The sequence below is a fragment of the Myotis nattereri genome, assembly GCF_964212035.1.
Source record: "Myotis nattereri genome assembly, chromosome: 2".
In the NCBI taxonomy this organism is placed as follows: domain Eukaryota; kingdom Metazoa; phylum Chordata; class Mammalia; order Chiroptera; family Vespertilionidae; genus Myotis; species Myotis nattereri.
Genome location: NC_138076.1, coordinates 193,174,191 through 193,199,690, shown reverse-complemented (window position 1 = coordinate 193,199,690; position 25,500 = coordinate 193,174,191). Strand labels below are relative to the sequence as shown.

General features: G+C 45.1%; 1 protein-coding gene and 1 pseudogene across 2 annotated transcripts in view; one reads left to right on the top strand and one right to left on the bottom strand.

Moving 5' to 3' along the window:
• The first annotated feature begins 2,446 nt into the window (after positions 1 to 2,446).
• On the top strand, positions 2,447 to 24,979 carry LOC308513991 (eukaryotic initiation factor 4A-III-like; annotated as a pseudogene). The gene is made up of 3 exons: positions 2,447 to 2,488; positions 15,881 to 17,051; positions 24,961 to 24,979. The product of its transcript is annotated as a eukaryotic initiation factor 4A-III-like (transcript).
• LOC308513990 (alpha-2-macroglobulin-like) overlaps positions 24,970 to 25,500 on the bottom strand; it is a 45,395-nt gene continuing 44,864 nt past the window's right edge. The window contains exons 35-36 of the mRNA XM_081084027.1: positions 25,455 to 25,496; positions 24,970 to 25,112 (exon numbers count right to left, since the gene is read on the bottom strand). Of these exons, the coding sequence (XP_080940153.1) occupies positions 25,096 to 25,112; positions 25,455 to 25,496 (59 nt within the window). The 3' untranslated portion in view covers positions 24,970 to 25,095. The remainder of the gene's footprint in view (positions 25,113 to 25,454; positions 25,497 to 25,500) is intronic.

The window sequence follows — 25,500 nt, the reverse complement described above, 5'->3', positions numbered from 1 at the left end:
GTTGGTAAGGGAAACAACAATTTAAGCAATACTGGACAGGCTCAAAGTAGATATTTTCCTGCAAGTCAGTGAGCCTGCAAGTCTTCTGTTTTATATGCCTACCTTAAGTGTTGAAGCAGTTTCAGAATTCAGCAGTCCTCTATGGAAATGACAATGGATTCAATGAATCGGTTTTTGACTTAGGGATATCAGTGGATTGCAGATGAAGAGCCAGTCCTGGAAGAATGATAACTGAAAATATTTTCCTGTATTAAAAAAGTGAAAAGATGAAAGGAGAGGTAGCCAGACCTCAAAAACAAACTTGGACCTACTGTGCCTAACAAAGATCTCAGTTGCCTTTACCATCAACTATGGAAACACATTTTGTTACTGACTTTTAAATATGCTGCTCCTTATCATCTTTAATCATATAATCCATGTGTTCATCCAACTATTTGTTGTTTTTTTTTTAAATAAGTATTTTACAGCCTAGTCAGGGTAGGTATCATGTAAAATCATGGAGATAGAATGGGCATTGATACATTTATATAGGCGAGAGATGATGGCATTTTGAACTAGGGCCTATTTACTAGGCTATTCATAATGAGCTGGAAAAGAGGTTGACAGATGTATATTATATTTAAAAGGTAAAATTATAATATACAATGAATATAGGAAAGTGACTGATAAAGAAGAATGTGCTTTTCAATTTTCCTGGCTGGTCACTGAGTGAATTGTGTTGCCTTTAACTGATTGAGTAAAACAGGAAACAGGGTGGGAACAGAAGGACAGGGTGGCGACTGAAAGTTGGAAAGATAGAGTCTAGTTTTAGAAAGTACTTGTGGGATATTCAAGTATTAATATTCACAGGGGTTTTATCATTTTCATCTAGAGTTTAGAGCAGTGTGGTCTAATAGAAATAAATGTGACCTCTTATGTAACTACTTTTTCTAGTAGCCACATTAAACAAACAATAAGAGCCCCACCAGTGTGGCTCAGAGGTTGAGCATTGACCTATGAACCAGGAGGTCATGGTTCGATTCCCAATCTGGGCACATGCCTGGGTTGTGGGCTCCGTCCCCCTAGCCCATGTGTAGGAGGCAGCCAGTCAATGATTCTCTCTCATTGATGTTCCTATTTCTTTTTCCCTCTTTCTTCACACACCAAAAAAAGTCTTCTTTCAAAAAAGTGTCTAATAGGTCCTTTGCCCATTTTTGATTGTATTATTATCTTTGTTCTGTTAAGTTGTATGAGTTCCCTATAAATTTTGGAGATTAAACCCTTATCAGAGATAACATTAGCAAATATGTTCTCACATGCAGTGGGCTTTCTTGTTGTTTTGTTGATGGTTTTTTTCGCTGTACAGAGGCTTTTTATTTTGATGTAGTCCCATTTGTTTATTTTCTCTGTAGTTTTCATTGTTGTAGGAGTTGTATCGTTAAAGATATTGCTACGACAAAATATCTGCTATTTTCCTTCCTATAGCTTCTTCTAGGATTTTTATTTATCCATTTTGAGTTTAATTTTGTGTATGATGTAAGTTGGTGATCTAGTTTCATTTTTTTTTGCATGTATCTGACCAATTTTCCCAACACCATTTATTGAAGAAACTGTCCTGACTCCATTGTATGCTCTTGCCTCCTTTGTCAAATAGTAATTGAGTATAATGGCTTCGGTCAATCTCTGGGTTCTCTGTTCTGTTCCACTGGTCTATATGTCTGTTCTTGTGCCAATACAAGGCAGTTTTGAGAACAGTGGCTTTGTAGTATAGCTTGATATCTGCTGTTGTGATCACTCCAATTTTGTTCTTCTTTCTCAAGATTGCTGCAGCTATTCGGGGTCTTTTTTTATTCCAGATGAATTTTTGGAGATTTTGTTCAATGACTTTGAAGTATGCCATTGGTATTTTAATGGGGATTGCATTGAATCTACAGATTGCTTTGTGTACTATGGACATTTTAATGATGTTGATTCTGTCAATTCATGAACAAGGTATATTCTTTCATTTGTTTATGTCTTCCTCTATCTCTTTTTTTCAGCATCCTGTAATTTTCTGAGTACAGGTCCTTTACCTTCTTGGTTAAATTTACTCCCAGGTATCATTTTTTAAAATTTTAAAATTTTTTATTTTCTTTATTGATTAAGGTATTACTTATGTGTCCTTATCCCCCCCCCCCCCACCCCACTCATGCCCTCCCCCCCTGGTATCTGTGTCCATTGGTTAGGCTTATATGCATGCATACAAGTCCTTTGGCTGATCTCTCCCCCTTACCCCCACCCTCCCCTACCTACCCTCTGAAGTTTGATGGTCTGATCGATACTTCTCTGTCTCTGGATCTGTTTTGTTCATCAGTTTCTGTTGTTCATTAGATTCCACAAATGAGTGAGATCATGTGATATTTATCTTTCTCTGATTGACTTATTTCGCTTAGCATAATGCTCTTCCGGTCCATCCATGCTGTTGCCAATGGTAGTATTCCTAGATATCTTAATATTTGTTGTCGCAATGGTAAGTGGGATTGTTTTTTAAGTTTCTCTTTCTGTGAGAATGTAATGAACAACATAAATAGAACCAGAGTCATAGAAGCATTGAACAGACTGTCCAACCTATGAGGAAAGGCCGCGGGTGAGGGGATAAGAGATCAACCAAAGGACTTGTATGCATGCATATGAGCATAACCAATGGATACCGATGGGGGGTGGGGGAGTGTTAGGGCATGTGCTGGGGGATGGGGGTGGCCGGGGAGAAGTCAATGGGGGAAAAAAGAGACTTATGTAATATTTTAAACAATAAAGAATTAAAAAAACACACACACCAAAAAGACACAGATTAATTTTAATATTGTTTTACTTAGCTCAATATATCCAAAATATTATTTCAACATTTAATCATTATAAAAATTAATGAGATACTTTACATATTTTTTGTACTAAGCCTTTGAAATCTGGTGCAGGGTCTATACCTACAATACATATCAATTTAGACCAGCCACATTTCAAGTGCCTAATCACCCAGGTAGATACTGGTTACCATATTTGACACAGTAGACTTCTCAAATTATAGGTCACCATTATAGTGGGTTATGATAGCATAATCGCTGAGAGAATACGGTTTATCAAAAAGTGTAAGTAAAAATATTGATTTGGAAAATACCTGTTTCACATAATTTTAGCAGAAACTGCTGTTGCGTCCTACTACCCCTTCTCCAATTCTATTAATAATGGAACTTCAGGAGAAACCAAGATGGCGGCATAGGCAAACACTGGAGATTGCTGCCTCGCACAACCACTTCAAAAATACAACTAAAAGATGGAATGGACATCATCCAGAACCACAGGAAGGCTGGCTGAGTGGAAATTCTACAACTAGAAGGAAAGAGAAAAGCATATCGAGACTCAGAGGAGGTGCGGTGCAGAAGTAAAATACAGAGGTACAGAGATGCATGCGGAGAGGGCTGGCAGCTGAGGACACGGTTGTCTTTTTCAATCAGGAGGGAGTCTCAAGCTCTGAGCTCCAGTTCTAGGCAAGTCTCTGGGGAATCAGACTCATACGGGAGAAACTGGACTGTCTGGCATTGGTCGGAACTTGAGGGCAGCTTTCTCTTAGAGGTGCTTGCAGCAATTGCTGGGACACTGAGAAGGGGGGCCTCTGAGGGCAGGACTGAGAGCAATCATAACTGTTGATACCCTGGGACCCCGCCCCGCCTAGCCCAAGCCGTCCATGGAGGCTTTTGCATATGAAAGGCCTGGCCCTTTGCAATCTGATAATTACCTATCAAACTGCAGCTGGCCCAAGGCCCCAGGGCAACTTGCATTGCATCACAGCTGGCTCTTGCTGGATAGCCTCAGGCAGAAGCTAGATTAGCACCTTCTTAGAGATCCAGGAGCCAGTGTGCCCGGTGGTCAGAGTGGGACCATCCAGATTGAAGCTCCTCAGCTCCATAAAGGACACACTCAGGGGGCAGACTCAGTGAGCACCAAAGCCCCATTGAAGCAAGTCTTGCCCCGGAGGGGTGTCTCCAGCACAGAAGTTCTCCCACTGCAGACACAGCTGATTCTCACAGCCAATTGGCCTGGAGGTCAATCCCTTCCAGTGTTACCTACAACAGTCGAGGCTTAACTACAACAAGACTGTGCACAAAGCCCACAAAGGGGTGTACCAAGAGTGTCTACCTCAGGTAATTGGGAGGCTGAGCCACTGGGCCCTATAGGACACCTAACACAGAAAGCCACTCTATCGACCCAGCTAAGCATAAAAAAATGCGGAGACAAAGAAACAAGACACAAATGACAGAAATGGAGGAAAGCAAACTACTTGATATAGAGTTCAAAACCACACTTTTAAGGTTTTTCAAGCATTTTCTAGAAACCACTGATAAACAAAATGAGACCCTCAAGAAATCTAGTGAGACCCTAGAAGTTGTGATAAAGGACCAAATAGAAATTAAGCATACACTGACTGAAATAAAGAATATTATACAGACTCCCAACAGCAGACTAGAGGATCGCAAGTCAACGATTTGAAATACGAAGAAGCAAAAAGCACCCAACTGGAAAAGCAAAATGAAAAAAGAATCCAAAAATACGAAGATAGTGTAAGGAGCCTCTGGGACAGCTTCAAGCGTACAAACATCCAAATTATAGGGGTGCCAGAAGAAGAGAGAGAGCAAGATATTGAAAACCTATTTGAAGAAATAATGACAGAAAACTTCCCCTACCTGGTGAAAGAAATAGACTTACAAGTCCAGGAAGTGCAGAGAACCCCAAACAAAAGGAATCCAAAGAGGACCACACCAAGACACATCATAATTAAAATGCCAAGAGCAAAAGACAAAGAGAGAATCTTAAAAACAGCAAGAGAAAGACAGTCAGTTACCTACAAGGGAGTACCAATACGACTGTCAGCTGATTTCTCAACAGAAACTTTGCAGGCCAGAAGGGAGTGGCAAGAAATATTCAAAGTGATGAATAGCAAGAACCTACAACCAAGATTACTTTATCCAGCAAAGCTGTCATTCAGGATTGAAGGTCAGATAAAGAGCTTCACAGATAAGAAAAAGCTAAAGGAGTTCATCACCACTAAACCAGTATTATATGAAATGCTGAAAGGTATCCTTTCAGAAGAAGAAGACGAAAAAGGTAAAGATACAAACTATGAACAACAAATACACATCTATCAACAAGTATGCCGGAAGCCAGTCCATCCTTGCTGCTTGACACAGTCGCTGCAGGGAAGAAACATCTGCACAGCATATGTTTCAAGGGACCTGGCGGATATGGCATACTGTTCTTAATATGTTTGCTCACCTTCTTGGCGCTGTGTGTTTTAACCAAGGTCACCCCTCCGAGAAAGATTGTTTCCCCAGGTAGGGATTTTTCCCTGAAGTTAGGGAGGAAATAAAACCCCTTAACTAAATGCCAGGTGGGTAGTCAGTCACTTTAACTATGAACAATCACGATTAAGCTACATAATCTTTACTCCCTGGAATGGAGATAAGAAACGTCCTAACCTTTGGAATAGAAATTGACAGGATTAAAATCAACTGGTATAAATACAGATGTAATAAGACAATAAAAACAGAACTTTGCTGGAGATCCTAGACAGAACATGGCTGGCAATCCTGGCTAGAGATCCTGGCTAGGCTGCTGATCAACTGAACGCTGTCCCCGTGTCATTCCTTCTTCACCGACTCCGTCCACACCTTTGGGGACCCCTGGACCTGCTGGGGTTGGACCCCAGCTTCTGGCGCCTGAACAGGGACTCTTAGGTAATCCCTCCCCCCCCCCCCCCCCGCCCTCGGGATGGATAGGACTGCACCGTAGGGTGCTGCAGACCCCCCTATAGAGGATAAGTAGGGTAAGAGGGTGGATAGTACAAAATTTAGATTGACAAGATGGGTCATACTGAGTCTAAACAAAAAAGACTCTGTATTGATCTTTTAACACATATGCTTGCTAGCAGAGGAGTTAAGGTTACTCCCAGTCAGACAGAAAGTTTTGTACAAGAAGTATGTCCATAGCTTCCTAAGGAAGGAACTGTTAATTTAGAAACTTGGACTGAAGACGGAAGATGGCGGCGATATAGGCAGAGGCGTCCCAGGTCGTGTCCCGGAGCAAATGGAGTCAGCAGCTGAAACTAGTAACACCCACACCGAATTGGCGAAATTGCTCAGCTGGTGAGACGGTTTGCAGCCGAGAAGAGCAGAACTCCCCAGGAAAGGTAAAAAAAAAACCAGGGATTTGGGCAGGAAAGTTTGCCAGACCTCTGAACCCAGAGAGTCGGAGGGAGACCGCGCGGCAGCCGCGTCCCTTGGGACAGGCACAGCCCCTGACGGGGGAAAGGAGAACCGCGGGATTCCTGGCGCCGCCGGGGGAATTGAGAGCTCAGTGCTGTGATCACAGAGGACTGAGCCTAAAGGGGGCAGCCTGAAGAGCTGACCAGACCATGCAGTCCCGGTAAGAGAAGAAGCTTACAGAAACCAAGCCTTCCCCGTTTCCGCGGCCGGCGTTTGTTTGATTGTTTTCACTGAATCCTGTTCATGGGACATTTCGGATACAGACACTCACCTGTGCTGAAGAGAGGGAGAGTGTGCGGAGGAGTGGAATCTGGGGAGAGACTGAGGAGAGAGGGGGAGCCGGGAGAGGTGGCAGCGAATTGAGTGCTGAGACACCCCCGAGCACAGGACTGGGGCAGCCATTCTCTCCGGAGAGTGAGACTCCTCCCCCCAGCCCCCAGGCAAGGAGCACAGCCACACCCAGATTCCACCCTGTATGAGATCAAGGATTAAAATAACCTGATCAGTCCCTGGGAGTTAACAGGGTCTGGCCTATAGAGGGATTTTCAATCCCAGCAACAACACAGCGCTGGTAACTAACTATTACGCAGCCAGCTCTGGGCAGTGAACTTCCACTGGACAGAAAGGCCCTACAGCCTCAGAGGCCAGCCCCAAAACACTGCCACCCAGAGGCTGACCCACAAACTGACTCTTTGCTAAACACAAAATAAGGCAGTCTGGGAAACAAAAGCGGTCTGCTTTAAAATAAGGACTGTGGTTTACAACACAGAGGAACAGTGTATCGCAGGGAAATTCAACACTCTCCTGGATACCTGGCAGGTCTAAGGCGAGCCACACTGAAGAATAGAAGAACCAAGGGACCTTCACTACTGCAATTTTTTTTTTCCACCTTTTAACTAAGAAACCAATTTTTTTTTCTTTTTTTTTTTCTTTCTTCTTTTTTTTTCTTTTCTTTTTTTTTTTCTTCTTTTTCCATCACCTGATTTTACCCTTTTAATTACTACCTTCTTATTTTTAACCAGTATTACTACTGCTACCATTTTACCATTTTTTAAAGTGCCATTTTATTTTCTCTTTATTTTATTTTGGGATTAGTGTTCTCCATTCTATTTTCATCGTTATATTATTGGTTGTTTCTAGTTTGCGTTCATCTCCAGGGAGCTGTTGCTGGAATTTGTTGGGATTAATGGCTGTTCTATAGGAGTATTCTCCTCATATAAAAAGTCTCTTCCCCTCTTCCACTTCATTCTCTCTTTTCGCTCTTTTTTTTTTTTTCTTTTCTTTTCTCGCTTTTATTTTCCCCCCTTCTTTTTCCAAATTTCATTTTTGCACTCCTTTTTTTTTTGGTCCCTACTTTTCTTTTCTTTTTCTCTTTTATCTTTTTCTCTTTCTTCTTCCTTGTTCCCTAATTCTCTTAATTCGGGTGATCACCTTTATTTGGGGTTATTAATATCGTGAATATATTTGTGTATAGTGCCTGGTACGTGGTGCCTTGTTGTGTTGTATTTTGTGCCTTTAAATCAACGCAGCAGGTCCAAGCAACAGCAACCTCCTGAGCAACACACCCTCTGCCGAGGAACAGCAGCTGTACGTGAAACCTCGCCCACCAGCCAGAAGAGCCACCACAGCTGTGAACAGAACCCACCAGAGGAGCTGCTGCCAACTGAAGAGCAGCTGCTACCGCAACCGCCCGAAGAGCAACCACAGATCAAGGAGTCACTGCTACCAAGGGAGCAACCACTGAACGACTCAACGTCTAGATATGTCAGTGAGATCAAACATGGGTAGACAAAGAAACCCCCAAAGGAAAGAGAAGGAGGACTCTCCAGAAAAGCAGCTAAGTAATACAGAGGCATGCAACATGACAGAAAAAGAATTCAGAATAAGGGTCCTAGAGTGCATAAACCGGATGGAGGAAAAAATCGACAACCTCTGCAAGAAGCAAGACGAAACAGATGAAAAAATCGATAACATATGGAAGAAGCTAGAAGAAACAGATGAAAAAATCAACAACTTAAGTAAGACCCAAGAAGAAATGAAGAGTGATATAGCTGCAATGAAAAACTCCATTGAAAGTATCAACAGTAGACTAGGAGAAGCGGAGGACCGAATTAGTGAATTAGAAGACAAGGAAGCAAAACACACCCAAAATGTACTGCAATTGGAGAAAAAAATTAAAAGACAGGAGGAGAGCCTAAGGGAGCTTTGGGACAACATGAAACGAAACAACATACGAATAATAGGAGTACCAGAACAACAAAAGGATGAACAAGGATTAGAAAACCTATTAGAAGAAATAATATCAGAAAACTTCCCTGAGGTGGGGAAGAAAAAAGTCACACATGCCCAGAGAGTCCCAAACAAGGTGAACCCGAAAAGACCCACACCAAGACACATCATAATTACCATGGCAAATGTTCAGGACAAAGAGAGAATCTTACAGGCTGCAAGAGAGAGACGGAAAGTTACATACAAGGGCTCTCCCATTAGATTGTCAAATGATTTCTCAACAGAAACACATCAGGCCAGAAAAGAATGGACAGAAATTTACAAAGTGATGCAAAGCAAAGGACTGAATCCAAGAATACTCTATCCAGCAAGGCTATCATTCAAACTTGAAGGGGAAATAAGAAGCTTCACAGACAAAAAAAGGCTAAGGGAGTTTATCACCACCAAGCCAGCAATGCAAGGAATGCTAAAGGGACTGGTATAAAAATAAGAAATAAAAAGCTCAGAAAGAAAACAGCCACACAAAAACAGAAATGGCTACAAACAAGTACCTTTCAGTAATAACTTTAAACGTAAACGGACTAAATGCTCCAAACAAAAGACATCGAGTGGCTGAATGGATAAAAAAACATGACCCATACATCTGCTGTCTACAAGAAACCCACCTCATTAGAAGGGACTCACACAGACTGAAAGTGAAAGGATGGAAAAATATCTTTCAGGCAAATGGAAAGGAAAAGAAAGCTGGGGTAGCAATACTTATATCGGACAAAATAGACCTCAAAGTGAAGGCCATAACAAGAGATAAGGAAGGCCACTTCATAATACTAAAGGGATCAATACAACAAGAAGATATAACTCTGGTAAACATATATGCACCCAATGCAGGAGCACCCAAATTCATAAAAAAACTCCTGGAAGATATCAAAGGAGAGATCGACAACAATACAATCATAGTAGGGGACTTTAATACACCACTGACAGCACTGGATAAGCCCTCTAGACAAACAATCAGCAAAGATACAGCAATCCTAAATGACTCACTAGATCAGATGGACTTAATAGACATCTTCAGAACACTCCACCCCAAAGCCAGGGAATATACATTCTACTCAAATGCTCATAAGACATATTCAAAATAGAAACTTGGACTAAAGTAGGAGAGCAATTAAAGAACTATTAGAGCTACCATGGATCTGAGAAGGTCCCGGCAAATATCTTTTCCCTCTGGAATTCAATTCGTGACACCTTGGCACCAGATGCCAAAACGGTTGAAGTTTCTCAAACTTTAAATAGTCCCTCGGCTCCACCTAGAGAGGACACATCATTATTGTCTTCAGCTCAGTCTAAGAGCAATTTAGCTATGCCTACTGATCGGAAGAAGAATAAATATCATAAACATGACCCTTGGTCTTTTCCAGTCAGTGGAGAGGAGAGAGGCCTTCCCATTCAAAACAGGCTCCCTAAATTAGAAAGGAAGCCTAAACCAGGTCCTCTGGCTCCTATGAGCTCCATGTCTAAATTTCAAAGGGCGATAAGAGAAGCTGAAGCTAATGGAGATCTTGAATTCTCACACTGTTTCCCAGTTGCATATGAGAATGAGTTTGGTGAGGACGAAAACCCCACCTGGGAGTCTATACCTTACAAAATACTTAAAGAATTAAAATTGGCCTGCTCTGAATATGGACCTCTAGCTTCTTACACACAAACCTTGGTAGAAGCCCTAGCCAGTAAATGGATGACTCCTTATTATTGGTCACAGGTTTGTAAAGCCTGTCTCTCAGGAGGCGATTACTTATTATGGAAAACTGAATATGATGATCTTGCTAAGAGAGCTGTAGCCACTAGCAAAAATTGAAGAGGAGGAATAACCCTAGACATGATATTAGGAGAAGGTGATTTTAACACGGCTCAGGAGCAAATGTATATGCCCAAAGAGGCACTTATTAAAGTAACCAGTTGTGCAGTAAATGCCTGGAAATCCCTACCTTATACAGTAGGAAAAACAACCACCCTTACAGAGGTTAAACAGAAGGTCAAGGAACCATATCAGGATTTCCTTTCTCACCTCATACAGGCAGTCAAGAGAATAATCAATAACGAAGAGGCAGCCGATATCCTACCTGTCAGGCTTTATTAAGGCCGATTCGCAGAACAGGAATTATAAATGATTTTATAAAACAGTGTGCTGATGTAAGTCCAGCATTTATACAGGGTATAGCTATAGCTGCAGCTCTCAAAGGGGAGACATACCCTCAATATGTACAGGGCATAGGACAAGCCAGCAATAATACAGGTAATAAAAGAAATATGAACTGCTACTCTTGTGGCTTATCTGGGCACTTTAGCAGAGAATGCCCAAATAAAAATAATAATACTCAAGCCAGATGGCAAGCTCCTCGACAGCCTGGAAATACATCAGGGAATAATATTAATCCTCCAAAAATTATTTGTCCCTGATGTCAGAAAGGATTCCATTGGGCAAAGGAATGTAGATCAAAATACCATAAAAATGGTCAGCCTTTAAATTCTACAAACCACTCCCAAGGAAGTTATATCCCATCACCTCAATTGGGAAACTTGAGAGGGGGCCAGCCTCAGACCCCTGCAATAATAGGGGCATCAACCCTCAATGCCTCTGCAAATTTCGATCAGTCAGTGATCTCTTCAGGGCAACCCCAGGCAGTGCAGGATTGGACCTCCATTCAACCATCCATGCAATACTAACCCCAGACTCGCCAGTAGCAGCCATTTCTACAGGTGTGTCTGGGCCGCTGCCTGAGGGAACTGTAGGTTTAATATTAGGACGGAGCTCCACCTCGTTACAGGGGATCTTAGTCATCCCAGGAGTTGTTGATGCAGACTACACAGGAGAAATACAGATTTTACTTTCCCCACCCACCACAACTATACAGATTCAGCCCAACCAGAGAATTGCCCAATTACTCCTGTTACCAATACATAAAATAGGGATGGCTGTTACCCAGGAAGCCAGAGGGGCTGGAGGCTTATGATCTAGTGATTCAGCATTTTAGATACAAGAAATCCATGCTGCTAGACCTACAAAAATTTTACAAATTCAGGGTAAACCAATTGAAGGCCTATTGGATACAGGAGCAGATGTTTTCTGCATAGCAGAGAAGGATTGGCCCTCTTCATGGCCCACGCACACCACCTCCACTTCCCTAGTAGGACTAGGCAAGGCATCTAATGTAAAAAAGAGTTCTCAGATTTTGACTTGGGCTGATGAAGATCAACATTCAGGAACATTCTGTCCCTATGTAATTACAACTATCCCCTTTACATTATGGGGAAGAGATATCTTGTCTCAAATTGGAGTTCTATTATATAGCCTCAAAGGTGTTTGATTTACTCCTGTTACAAAAAAATTACAAGAAAATGAGTTTAAATATTCCTCTCCTCCTCATGTTCTACAACATACTCTATTTGTAATTAATATACTAAATGTAGATTCTGAGGGAAATTCCCCGATGTACTGACATTGGAAACCCGATCTAACTAAACCTAAAGCCCTCATCAAATGGAGAGACTTGCTTACAGGAGCCTGGAAGGGACCTGATGTACTTTTAACCTGGGAGAGAGGATATGCTTGTATATTTCCACAGGACGCAGACTCACCTGTGTGGATTCCAGACCATCTAGTCCAGCTGTGGGCAAACTACGGCCCGCAGGCCGGATCTGGCCCGTTCGGCTGTTCTATCCGGCCTGCGGAGCCGAAAGAGCGGAGGGTTCTCTTGCTCTCCCCTCCGCTCCTTCACCGGCAGCAGTGTTAACATGGCAACGTCGGGAAACACGGCCACAGCTCCTTCTTCTGAGTCCAGTTTAAGAACCCATTGTGGCCCTCGAGTCAAAAAGTTTGCCCACCCCTCACTAGTCCGACCTTATGTCTCACCGCCCTCCGTCTCTGCCTCACCTTAGCACACCTGACCAGTGCCCGTCTGCAGCAGATGTACAGCCCTGAGATGGAACTACTTGTCCATTGGGAGGATCACATGTGCCTCCTTTTTGTCTGTCCTTATGTCCCAGCTTTGCCCCACATCTCCTTTCTCTTTTCTTTTCTTTTCTTTTCTTTTCTTTTCTTTTCTTTTCTTTTCTTTTCTTTTCTCTTCTCTTCTCTTCTCTTCTTTTCTTTTCTTTTCTTTTCTTTTCTTTTCTTTTCTTTTCTTTCTTTTCTTTTCTTTTCTTTTCTTTTCTCTTCTCTTCTTTTCTTTTCTTTTCATTTCTTTTCTTTTCTTCTTCTTTTTTTTAATCTGATTACTTGTTTGCTGGTCTTTGGCCTTTCTCCTTCTCTCCTGAACACAGCCTTTTCTAGAATCTCCCTACCCTACTGTTCCAGGAAGGGCACCTCCCTTTTCTGCCATGACTAGGGGATGTTTGGTATATGCCCCATACGTGGAGTTGTCTTGTGCCAAGGGCCTGACATCCTGGGCTGAGAAAGCCCTGTCCCGGGACTATATGCTGACAGGCCATTCCTCCCTTGTCCAGTATTGGCCCCTCTTGCCCTTGTGTCAAGAGGGACCCTCTTCTCACAGTCCATTTGCTCACAGCTGTTGCCTGGGCTTTCTGTTCACGCTGAGGTTGAGGCCTCGTAGTTGCTGGTGCCATGGATCTGTCTCTGGCCCAATGGTGTGAGCTGGGCCCTCCCTGGAGAAGAAACCTGGGTTTCCCAAGATATGTGACCAGAACTGAGGCCCCGACAGCAGGCGAGGGGAGCCCAAGGCAGGTGCTGGGTGTGGAGGCCATGGGGGCATAGGCTACCAAGGAGACAGAACTGAACCTCCTGCAAGGGGGCACTGCCCCTCCCTCATTAACACACCTCACATCACCCTGCTTTGCTGGGAGCCGGTCCACACTTGCTGTTTCAAGGGCCCTGGCATATATGGCATACCGTTCTTAATATGTTTGCTCACCTTCTTGGCACTATGTGTTTTAACCAAGGTCTCTGAGAAAGGTTGTTTCCCCAGGTAGGGATTTTCCCCTGAAGTTAGGGAGGGAATAAAACCTCTTAACTAAGTGCCAGGCGGGTAATTAATCACTTTAACTATGAACAATCATGCTTAAGCTACATAATCTTTACTCCCTGGAATGGAGATAAGAAACGCCCTAACCTTTGTAATAGAGTTTGATAGGATTGAATCAACTGGTATAAATACAGATGTAACAAGACAGAGAGAGACAGAAATTGGCACAGAACCTACACAGAACGTTCTCTAGAGACAGAAGAACTTTGCTGGAGAGAACATGGCAAAAGATCCTGGACAGAAACTGGCCTCAGAACCTAGAGACAGAACCTAGCGAGAGAACATGGCAAAAGATCCTGGACTGAACCTGACTACAGAAATTGGCAAGAGAACCTGACTAGAACCTGGTGACTGAACCTGGCTGGAGGACCCGGACAGAACCTGGCTGGAGAACCTAGCGAGGGAACATGGCTACAGAACCTGCCTGGAGAACCTGGAGAACCTAGCAAGAGAACATGGACACAGAACCTGGCTGGAGATCCTAAGCAGAACCTCTCTGGAGATCGAGACCAGAACTTGGCTGGAGATCCTGGCTAGGGTGCTGATCAACTGAACGCTGTCTCTGTGTCATTCCTTCTTCGCCGACTCCGTCCACACCTTTGGGGACCCCTGGACCCGCTGGGGTTGGACCCCGGCACTGCTTGGCCCTGGAGGATGGCTGGTTAGCCAGAGAAGGGTAAGATTCCTCAGGGAAGGAACAACCTAAGACAGGCACAGTCGCAGAGGGGCCATCAGGAGACAACTTGGGGGTCAACAGAGGTGGGGCACAGACCCTCAGCCACCCAACTTTGCAGAGGCCTGAACCCTCACCCCTTCTTTTTTTTTTTTTCTTCTTCTTTTTTTTTTTTTTTTTTTCTTTCTCAGTGTCTCCCCATTCACAATACAGACCAGGCAAAGAGCCTGAGCTGAGGTGTATATGGGGTAGGTAAGTTTACTCTGCCTCCTATTTCTGGACAGTCAGTGTAAGAACACAGCCTGTGGTAAGCACCAGGAGGCCCCCTCACCCCTTCTGAGGGAGGTCTCCTGCCCCCATGGCTGCTTTGCTTCCCAAGCCCAGCTCAGATTGGGACCCAGGTAAAGAGAGAGACTGGCTGACAGCAGCTGCCCTCTCACTGCAACAGGACTTGTTTCCCATTTCTACCTTGGACCACAGGGAAAGGGGCAGCTGAAGGAAAGGGCTGTGTCAGGGTGCTGCCTTCTTCCCTTCCTTCTCTCTCTTTTTTCTAAACACTTCCATGCCTTGTAGTTCTTTTGCTTTCTCTTCTTTTTCTCTCCACTACCCTCCATCTCCGCCTCATCCTCCTCCCCGGTATCATCCATATCGGCCGACCCAGAGGGCACAGCTGACTCCTTCCCGGACACCGACACCACCATCAAGCACGGCCCTGATGAACCCTTTGATACAGCCCTTCAACTTGCTGACGCTTCGGGAAGCCCATCGCCAATGACGCCGCCCGCTAGCCAGATCAACAAGGACAACCAAACCCCCGACTTGAGGACAGATGAAATCCCTTGACTGAAGAGGCCAACAACCTTCTACAGGAACAAGGCTCCTTGTGCACTCCATCCACTATGTTTTTAGCTATGCTCGCTATCATTGCTTGTCAGTCTTTTTCCAAGTCTTAAACAACCCAATCAGAGAGGTGGCCGCTGATTTACATGCACTATCATTTAAAAAATAAAAAGGGGAATTTGCTGGAAGCCGGTCCATTCTTGCTGCTTGTCACAGTTGCTGCAGGGAAGAAACATCTGCACAGCATATGTTTCAAGGGACCTGGCATATATGGCATACTGTTCTTAATATGTTTGCTCACCTTCTTGGCACTATGTGTTTTAACCAAGGTCACCTCTCCAAGAAAGGTTGTTTCCCCAGGTAGGGATTTTTCCCTGAAGTTAGGGAGGGAATAAAACCCTTAACTAAGTGCCAGGCGGGTAGTTAATCACTTTAACTATGAAAAATCATGATTAAGCTACATAATCTTTACTCCCTGGAATGGAGATAAGAAAAGCCCTAACCTTTGGAATAGAAATTGACAGGATTAAAATCAACTGGTATAAATACTGATGTAACAAGACAATAAGACACAGAACTTGGCTGGAGATCCTGGCTAGAGAGCCTGGCTCGGCTGCTGATCAACTGAACGCTGTCTCTGTGTCCTTCATTCTTCGTCGACTCCATCCACACCTTTGGGAACCCCTGGACCTGTTGGGGTTGGACCCCCAAAATAAGTGAGTTGCAACTTGGTAGGGAGTGCTGAATTTCATCTATCCACATCTGGTAACTAAAATTTAGTTGTTAGAGGCAGGATGGAGAACTTGGGGTCCACGTGAAAGCAGCTGCTCAAAGAGGAGGACAGGACCCAAGTGGAATTCGAGACCAGTGAGGAAGTGGATGTGACTCCCACGTTGGACAGCATGGGCCTGCGGGAGGACCTGCTGCACAGCATCTATGCCTATGGGTTTGAAAAGCCATCAGCCATCCAGCAGCGCGCCATCCGGCAGATCATTAGAGGGAGAGACGTCATCGCGCAGGCTCAGTCTGGCACGGGCAAGACCGCCACCTTCAGCATTTCCGTCCTGCAGTGTCTGGAAAGCCAGGTCCGTGAGACCCAGGCTCTGATCTTGGGCCCCACGAGAGAGCTGGCCGTGCAGATCCAGAAGGGCCTGCTCTCGCTTGGCGACTTCATGTAGGTGCAGTGTCACGCCTGCATCGGGGGCACCCACGTGGGGGAGGACATCCGGAAGCTGGACCACGGGCAGCACGTGGTGGCCGGCACGCCGGGGCGTGTCTTCGATATGATTCGGCGCAGGAGTCTGAGGACAGGTGCGATCCAGATGCTGCTTTTGGATGAGGCCGATGAGATGCTGAATCAAGGTTTCAAAGAGCAGATTTACGACGTGTACAGGTACCTGCCCCCGGCCACGCAGGTGGTGCTCCTCAGCGCCACGCTGCCCCACGAGGTCCTGGAGATGACCCGCAAGTTCATGACGGACCCCATCCGCATCCTGGTGAAGCGTGACGAGCTGACGCTGGAAGGCATCAAGCAGTTTTTCGTGGCGGTGGAAAGAGAAGAGTGGAAATTGGACACGCTCTGTGACCTCTACGACACGTTGACCATCACGCAAGCCGTCGTCTTCTGCAACACCAAGAGGAAGGTGGACTGGCTGGCGGAGAAAATGAGAGAAGCCAACTTCACGGTGTCCTCGATGCACGGGGACCTGCCGCAGAAGGAGCGGGAGTCCATCATGAAGGAGTTCCGCTCCGGTCCAGCCGGGTGCTCATCTCCACCGACGTCTGGGCCCGGGGCCTGGACGTCCCTCAGGTGTCCCTGGTCATCAACTACGACCTGCCCAACAACCGGGAGCTCTACATCCACAGAATTGGGAGGTCCGGCTGGTATGGCCGGAAGGGCGTGGCCATCAACTTCGTGAAGGACGATGACGTCCGCATCCTGCGGGACATGGAGCAGTACTACGCCACGCAGATCGATGTCCCCTCAGGACTGTCCAGAGCAGTTTCTGTTTTTTTTTTTTTTAAATTTTTATTGTTCAGATTATTACAGTTGTTCCCCCCCCCTCCCCCCCCCATAGCTCCCTTCCACCTGGTTCCCACCCAACCCTCTGCCCTTACCCCCCTCCCCACCAACTGTCCTCATCCATATGTGTTAGATTTTAGTCCAGTCTCTTCCTGAACCCCCCACACCCCTTCCCCTCCCCAGAATAGTCAGTCCACCCCTTTTCTATGCCCCTGATTATATTATATTCACCAGTTTATTCTGTTCATCAGATTATTTATTCACTTGATTTTTAGATTCATTTGTTGATAGATGTGTATTTGTTGTTCATAATTTGTATCTTTACCTTCTTTTTTTTTTAGAAGGTTTTTTTTTTTTAAACAGAAACAAACAAACATAAAACACCAACAGTAAATAAACACTTTTACACCGGTGTGTGCCACATTTATACCACAGAATACCCTGCATTCACCAAATCAGTTTCAATTGCAGAGAAACAGAACAAGTCCCTGAACAGAAGCAGTAGAAAACTGCGTAGGAATGCTTCTTTTTTTCAAAGGCAAGCCAGACTCGGACCCTTAGCCGGTCCGAGTTTTGACTTCCCTCTCTGGAAGTCCCAGCGACGGAGAATACCGTCTAGAAGCCGTTCCTCCAGATCAGTGGTTGGCGAATCGTGGCTCGCGAGCCATATGCATCTCTTTGGCCCCTTGAGTGTGGCTCTTCCACAAAATACCTCGTGTGGGTGCGCACGTACAGTGCGATTGAAACTTCGTGGCCCATGCACAGAAGTCGGTTTTCGGGTTGGGCCTCTTCTTTTTCTTAAAGGATACCTTTCAGCATCCTATATAAAAAAAGGCTAACATGCAAATCAACCAAATGGTGGAATGACCGGTTGCTATGCTGCACATTGACCACCAGGGGCAGACGCTCAATGCAGGAGCTGCCCCTGGTGGTCAGAGCGCTCTCACAGGGGGAGTGCCATTCTGCCAGAAGCTGGGTTCTCAGCTGGGCCCTTTCACAGGGGTCGCCTAAGACCATCAGAAAACACATATTGAATATATAATTACATATTGTTTTTGTGATTAATCACTATGCTTTAATTATGTTCAATTTGTAACAATGAAAATACATCCTGCATATCAGATATTTACATTATGATTCATAACAGTAGCAACATTACAGTTATGAAGTAGGAATGCAAATAATTTTATGGTTGGGTCACAACATGAGGAACTGTATTTAAAGGGCTAGAAGGTTGAGAACCACTGTTCTAAGGCTTTTATAGTTTTCGTTCTGAGATTTAGGGATTTTATAAATATTGAGTTAATGTTTGTATGTAGTATGTGGTAGAGGCCTAAATTCATTCTTTTGCATACAGATATCTAGTTGTCCCCGCACCATTTGTTAAAAGGACTATTTTTTCCCCCCATTAAATGGTCCTGGCACCCTTGTCAGAAATCAGTTGAACATAAATGAATGGACTAATTTCTGGACTCTGAAGTCTATGTCATCATACTGACTTTTAAGTTTAACTTTATAAATCATTTATAGAATTATTTTATGAAACATTTTATCTCCAAAGCTTCCAAAATTATTTGTCATTTATTCAGTTGATTGAATGCACAGGGACATGCCACAGAAGGAGCAGGAGAATCCAATTTGCTGTGGAAAAATTTACAGAAATTTACTAAAATTTACAGAATCAAATTTGCTCTGGAAAAATTTACTAAAAATCAAGAAAATGGTTTTATAGCAACATTATGACATGGTAGATATGTTATAATTATATAATTTTTTAGACTCATTTCTAAAGGTATAAATTTATGAGATATTAAGGAATCAATTTTAATATATCTGAAAAGAAAATTATAACAAAAATATTAGACACTATATAGCATAATATAAAATATGAATGGATACATGAAAAACAGATACAATAAGAATAAAACAACATAATTGTGCATTTGATATTCTCTGCCCTCTCAAATATTATTCTCTTCTGTTATATTCTCTTACATAGTGAACATTTCTTTGAGAGAAGCATCATATACATATAAAAAGCAGAAAACCATGACCTGGTTGACATTGCTGAGGTTAAAGATCCATAGCAGAAAGTAGATTTTTCTCTTGTCAATATTCAAGCCACTCCCTTCTAAGCATTCATTAATTATCACGTGTGAAGTTTTGGTTTCTAAATTTTTTAAAAGGATGTCTATTTTCCAGATTTGTCATTGGAAGCATCAGCTCATTTTGGGTATCATTTTCACAATCCTCATATTCATTTTAAGGTCTTTTATTATACAACTAGAGGCCTGGTGCACGACATTTGTGCCCTGCGGGGGAGGGGGATGGGGTCCCCTCAGCCTGGCCTGCGCCTTCTCGCAGTCTGGGACCCCTCGGTGATGTCCAACTGCCAGTTTAAGAAGCTGGTCGGACATCCCCCGAGGGTTACTTAGTGCTTCTGCGGAGGCGGGAGAGGCTCCTGACAAAGCCGCTGGGCTCCTCAGCCGTGAGCCCAGCTTCTGGCTGAGCTGCATTCCCCCTGTGGAAGTGCACTGACCACCAGGGGGAGCTCCTGCATTAAGCATCTGCCCCCTGGTGGTCAGTGCACGTCATAGCGACTGGTCCTTCCACTGTTTGATCGATTTGCATATTAGCCTTTTATTATATAGGAGGATACTAGAGGCCCGGTGCACAAAAATTGATCCCTCAGTCCAGCCTGTGCCCTCTCACAGTCTGGGACCCCTTGGGGGATGTCCACTTGTTGGCGTAGGCCTGCTCCCCAGGGGATCAGGCCTAAGCTGGCAGTCAGATATCCCTCTGGCCGCCTGGGAGCCCTTGGGGGATGTCCACTTGCCAGCAGGGAGCAGGCCTAAGCTGCAGTTGGACATCCTTAGCGCTGCTGAGGAGCCGGGAGAGGCTCCCGCCACCACCGCTGTGCTGGCAGCCGTCAGCCTGGCTCGTGGCTGAGCAGAGCTCCCCCTGTGGGAGCGCATTGACCACCAGGGGGCAGCTCCTGAATTGAGCATCTGCCCCCTGGTGGTCAGTGTGTGTCATAGTGACCAGTAATTCTCCGTGGTTCTGATGTTATGGTCAATTTGCATATTACCTGTTATTATATAGGATAGAGGCCTGGTGCACAGGTGGGGGCCGGCTGGTTTGCCCTGAAGGGTGTCCTGATCAGGGTAGGGATCCTGCTGGGGTGCCTGGCCAGCCTGGGTGAGGGGCTCAGGGCCGTTTTTAGGCTGGCCACACCCACTGCAGGGTGGGGGACCCCACTGGGGTTCCTGACCAGCCTGGTGAGGGACTGATGGCTGTTTGCAGGCTGGCCAAGCCCTCCAGTGGGGACCCTCATCCCATGGGGGTGTGGCCAGCCTGGGTGAGGGGCTGATGGCTCTTTACAGGCTGGCCATAGCCCCTTCAGTATGGGGGTCCCCGCTGGGGTGCTTGGCCAGCCTGGGTGAGGGGCTGAGGGCTGTTTTCCGGCTGGCCACAGCCACGGCTGGAAGCAGGTATCTGGGATTTATTTAACTTCTATAATTGAAACTTTGTATCCTTAAGTGGAGTCAGGTCCTGGAACTCTGAGCCCCGCCTTGAGTGGAGGCCATGACCGGAGGCCATGACCGGAGGCCACGCCAGCTGGAAGCAGGTATCTGGGATTTATTTATCTCTTGTAATTGAAACTTTGTAGGCTTGAGCAGAGCTCAGGGTTGGCAGGGCAGGCAGGAAGCTTGGCTTCCTCCATTGCCAGGGGCAACTCAAGCCTCCTGCTCACTCCAGCTCCGTGGCCGCTGCATCTTAGTTGGGTTAATTTGCATATTTGATTCTGATTGGCTTGTGGGCATGGCTTGTGGGTGTAGTGGAGGTATGGCCAATTTGCATGTTTCTCTTTTATTTTATATACTAGAGGCCCGGTGCACAAAAATTTGTGCACTTGGGGGGGAGGGGAGGTCCCTCAGCCCGGCCTGTGCCCTCTCACAGTCTGGGACCCCTCGGGAGATAACGAACTGCTGGCTTAGGCCCGCTCCCGGGTGGCAGAGGGCAGGCCCAATCCCTAGGTGAAGCCCCTGGTCAGGCTCAGAGCAGGGCTGATTGGGGAGTTGGGGCGCCACCCTCTGTCATGCACAGAGCAGGGCGGATCAGGGGGTTGGGGTGCTGCACCCTGTCACACTCAGGGCAGGGCCAATGGGGAGGTTATGGCTCTACACTGTCATACACAGAGCAGGGCCCGTGGTGGGCGGTTGGGGCACCGCCCTCTCTCACCCACAGAGCAGGGCAGATCAGGGGGTTGGGGCACCGCCACTGTCACACTCAGGGCAGGGCCGATCAGGGGGTTGGAGAGCTCCCCCCTGTCAGGTACAGAGCAGGGCCGATCAGGGGGTTGGGGCACCTTCCCCTGTCACGAACAGAGCCGGGTGGATAGGGAGGTTGTGGCCCTGCCGCCTGTCACACACAGAGCCACAGGGCGATCAGGGGCTTGGGGAGTTCCCCCTATCAGGCAGAGCAGGGCTGATCAGGGGGTTGGGGTGCCTTCCCCTGTCACGAACAGAGCAGGGCAGATAGGGAGGTTGTGGCCCTGCCCCCTGTCACACACAGAGCTGCAGGGTCATCAGGGGGTTTGGGCGCTGCCCCCTGTCATGCTGATCCTGGTGCTGGGAGGCATATTACCCTTTTACTATATAGGATAGAGGCCTGGTGCATGGGTGGGGGCCGGCTGGTTTGCCCTGAAGGGAGTCCTGGATCAGGGTGGGGGTCCCGCTTGGGTGCTGGCCAGCCTGGGTGAGGGGATGATGGCTGTTTGCATCTGGTCACACACCCTTCAGGGTGGGGGTCCCCACTGGGGTGCCTGGCCAGTCTGGGTGAGGGGCTGAGGCCTGTTTTCAGGCTGGCGGGTGACTGAAGCTCCCAACCGCTCCTTTTTTCCTTTTTTAATTTTTATTCTTAGATTTATGGCTGTCACTGGAGCTGAGAGCCTGCTTTAGCTGTGAGACCTCGCTGCTGAAAGCAGGTTTCTGGCTTTGTTTACTTTCTGTATTTGAAACTTTGTTGCGACTCCAGCTCTGAGATCCCGGCTGACTGAAAACAGGTTTCTGGGGTTTTGTTTAGCTTCTATATTTGTAACAATGTTTCTTAGCAGCTCAGAGCCCAGCAGCGGCAGGCGGGGAATGTTGGAGTCCTCTGTCATTGAAGCAAGCAAGCCTCCTGTTCGTGTCAGTAGCCTGGCTGCTGGCCGCCATCTTGGCTGGCAGTTAATTTGCATATCGCCCTGATTAGCCAATGGGAAGGGTAGCGGACGTATGGCTAATTACCATGTTTCTCTTTTATTATTTCAGAGAGGAAGGGAGAGGGATAGAGAGATAGAAACATCAGTGATGAGAGAGAATCATTGATCAGCCACCTTCTGCACACCCTCTACTGGGGATCGAGCTGGAAACCAGGGCATGTGACCTTGATTGGAATCAAACCTGGGACCCTTCAGTCTGCCAATGCTCTATCCACTGAGCCAAACTGGCTAGGGCAGAATCCTATCATTCTAATCCTAGAATGATACTGAGTGGGTTAGAAAAACAAAAGTAACATTCCATAGCAAGGAAAGTGGAAATATCAGTAATAGGAGGCTCATTAGTGAAGAAAAGAACTAAAGAAGGTGAAGCAGAAGCATATCATATCTATACTAATAAAAGGGTAATATGCTAATTAGACTGGACAAAGCCATGATGGTGGGGCCACGGCAGAGGTGGTTAGGGGCGATCAGGCCAGGAGGGCAGGGCAGTTAGGTGTGATCAGGCCAGAAGGGGGGCACAGTTGGGGGCAATCAGGCCGGCAGGCAGAGTGGTTAGGGGCGATCAGGTAGGCAGGCAGGCATGTGAGCAGTTAGGAGCCAGTGGTCCGGATTTCAAGAGGGGATGTCCTACTGCTGGTTGTCCCACAGGGATCGGGCCTAAACCGGCAGTCGGACATCCCCCAAAGGGGTCCTGGATTGGAGTGGGTGCAGGCTGGGCTGAGGTGCCGGGGTCCAGTCCCGGGGGGTCCAGGGGTTCCCAAAGGTGTGAATGGAGTCGGTGAAGAATATTATACATGGAGACAGTGTTCAGAAATCTCTAGCTCTCTTTAGTCTCCATGGATCTTCCTGTGCCTGGCTGAGGCCACAGAGAAAAGATCCTGAGGCAAGCTGAGCCTTTATTTTTAGAGTCAGAAGTAAACAAGGTAGTGGTTACCAAAGTTACACTGTTCTTGTGCGTTTCACTTGTTTTTGTTCTTGTTGTGCTTCCCTCAGCCCATTAGCTTCCCAGGTAAGATCTAGGGAGTGTCATAAGGTCAAGCCTAATTATGCTTAAGAGGACTGTGCCCTCTAAGCTGGGACTTGTTTGTGACTTTGCCAACAGGTCAGTCTGAGGTTTAACCCTATAGAGGCTCCCCACACTGAGGGACCCTCCTCCCCCATGCATGAATTTTGTGCACTGGGCCTCTAGTAGTAGTAGTAGTAGTAGTAGTAGTAGTAGTAGTAGAATAATTATCCAAGTACTTTTTTCCTTTTTTTTTTCGTTTTACTCTGCATTGAGTTTCTCTTAGAGAGGAATGCTGTTTTATTCAAATTTATATCATACCATGGAATATAAATATTTTGGGAATAAATCTCAGTTCAGGAGATACAAGTAATGATTTGCAACAAATATACCCTTTAAGTACATTTGAAGTCATGATTTCCATATGAACAAAGAAAAAAGTGATGGAATGTATTATAATCCTTTTATCCTATTTCCTTTAGCTACACCTCTAATTTCTTTAATATTTTATGCTATGGATTGATGCTTAATTGACACTAATTATAATGTTTATTCATCTCTGAAACATGTTTTCTCCTGCCCTCTTGTCTGAAGTGGGTTGGAGAGGCAGCATGGTTTGAGGTTATGAGTATGGATTTGGGAGCCAGACGTCTTGGTATTGAATTCTGGTCTTGCCATTTACTAGCTGAATCACTTTGTGCAAGTTATATCACTCAGTGCCTCTGATTTCTCACTTGTTATAATAGTACTTGATGCATAGGGTTGATATATTAATACGTGTTAGGTTCTTAGAATAGAACCAGGAACAAAAATGACAGATTTTATCTTATTTTTTCTTACCCTGGAGACAGAGCTAAGGATGCTTGAATTTCAAAGTCCTTGAGTGTTTAGCTTATACCATCCAAGATACTGTTAAACTAAGTCAAATGGAGACGAGGACTCCTAGGACTTCCCCAGAGATCTTACCTTTATAAAATCCTGAACTTTTGGCACCTCCATCAATATATTTACTCTATCTGAATACCTCCTTGAGCTTATATCTAGTCTTTGATCCTGGCTCAAAGTTCCAGAAAAAAGGTGATCCAGTCTAATATTCGAGTGCTATATATTCTTTCTTCTAAGAAAACTCTCTTCTACATGTATCATCACCCCTTCAAAGTTTTCAATCTATCATCCTTTATTGATTCTGAAACCCAAGGTTAACTGACTATTTATATTAGTCAATGGTAGCTTTGGCTCTGAGAACATGTAACCCCCAATTCAGGTCATGTCCTAGTTAATTATGCTGTCTCCTATTCAACTTTGTATTTCATTACTTCCCTTTAATGTGGAAAGTCTTTTCTAGTTAAGTTAGTATTTTCTTTTCTTATAAAATTCACTCTTTGACTTTTTGAAGGGTATTCCCATGACCAAACACATTTTACACTATTTTAGTACATAATTTAATATTTTCTTCTTTTCCCTGCAACACCTAGATGAAGCCTACTCAGACCAACAACGCTGTAACATTCTTCATTTTCTGAAGTCGCTCAGCCCTTGATTGCTATAAATTTTTATTTCATGAATTTTATTTTATATGGAAATGTAATAAATGTTTATTGAATGACTGCAGATACCATGATAAAGATTGACTAGAAAAAAAGTTGTATTCATTAAGCTTCAGAGTTACAAAAAACTATTTTCTTCCATGGAGACCCGACTTTGTGGAACAGGAACTCCAGCAAAGCCATTTTCATTGACGTAGTCTTCACTCATTTCCCTGATCTGTGTGTGATAGTGAAAAGAATAAAAAATTAAGATAAACTTGGATTTTCTGATCAATGAAGATTCCTTTTCTTAGATCTGGGTAGTATAGTGTCTAAGGAAACCAATTAGTATAGTGGGCAACAAGATCCATTACTTATAATGATCAAATCAGCAATCCTCTGAACTATCTGAGGTTTAACCAGCAGTGTCCTCTCCAAATAAATGCAGTTTTCTATAGTAAGTTACACCATGAGCAATATGATGTCTATGAAGAATGTTGAGCCAATATTTTATGGAGGAGATTTGAGGAACAAAACAAAGGGGTTCTGACTGCATTTGGAAGGAGTGTGAATTACTTACCTTTGCTGCAAGGAGCATTGTACTCAGCAATTGCAAACTCATCTGC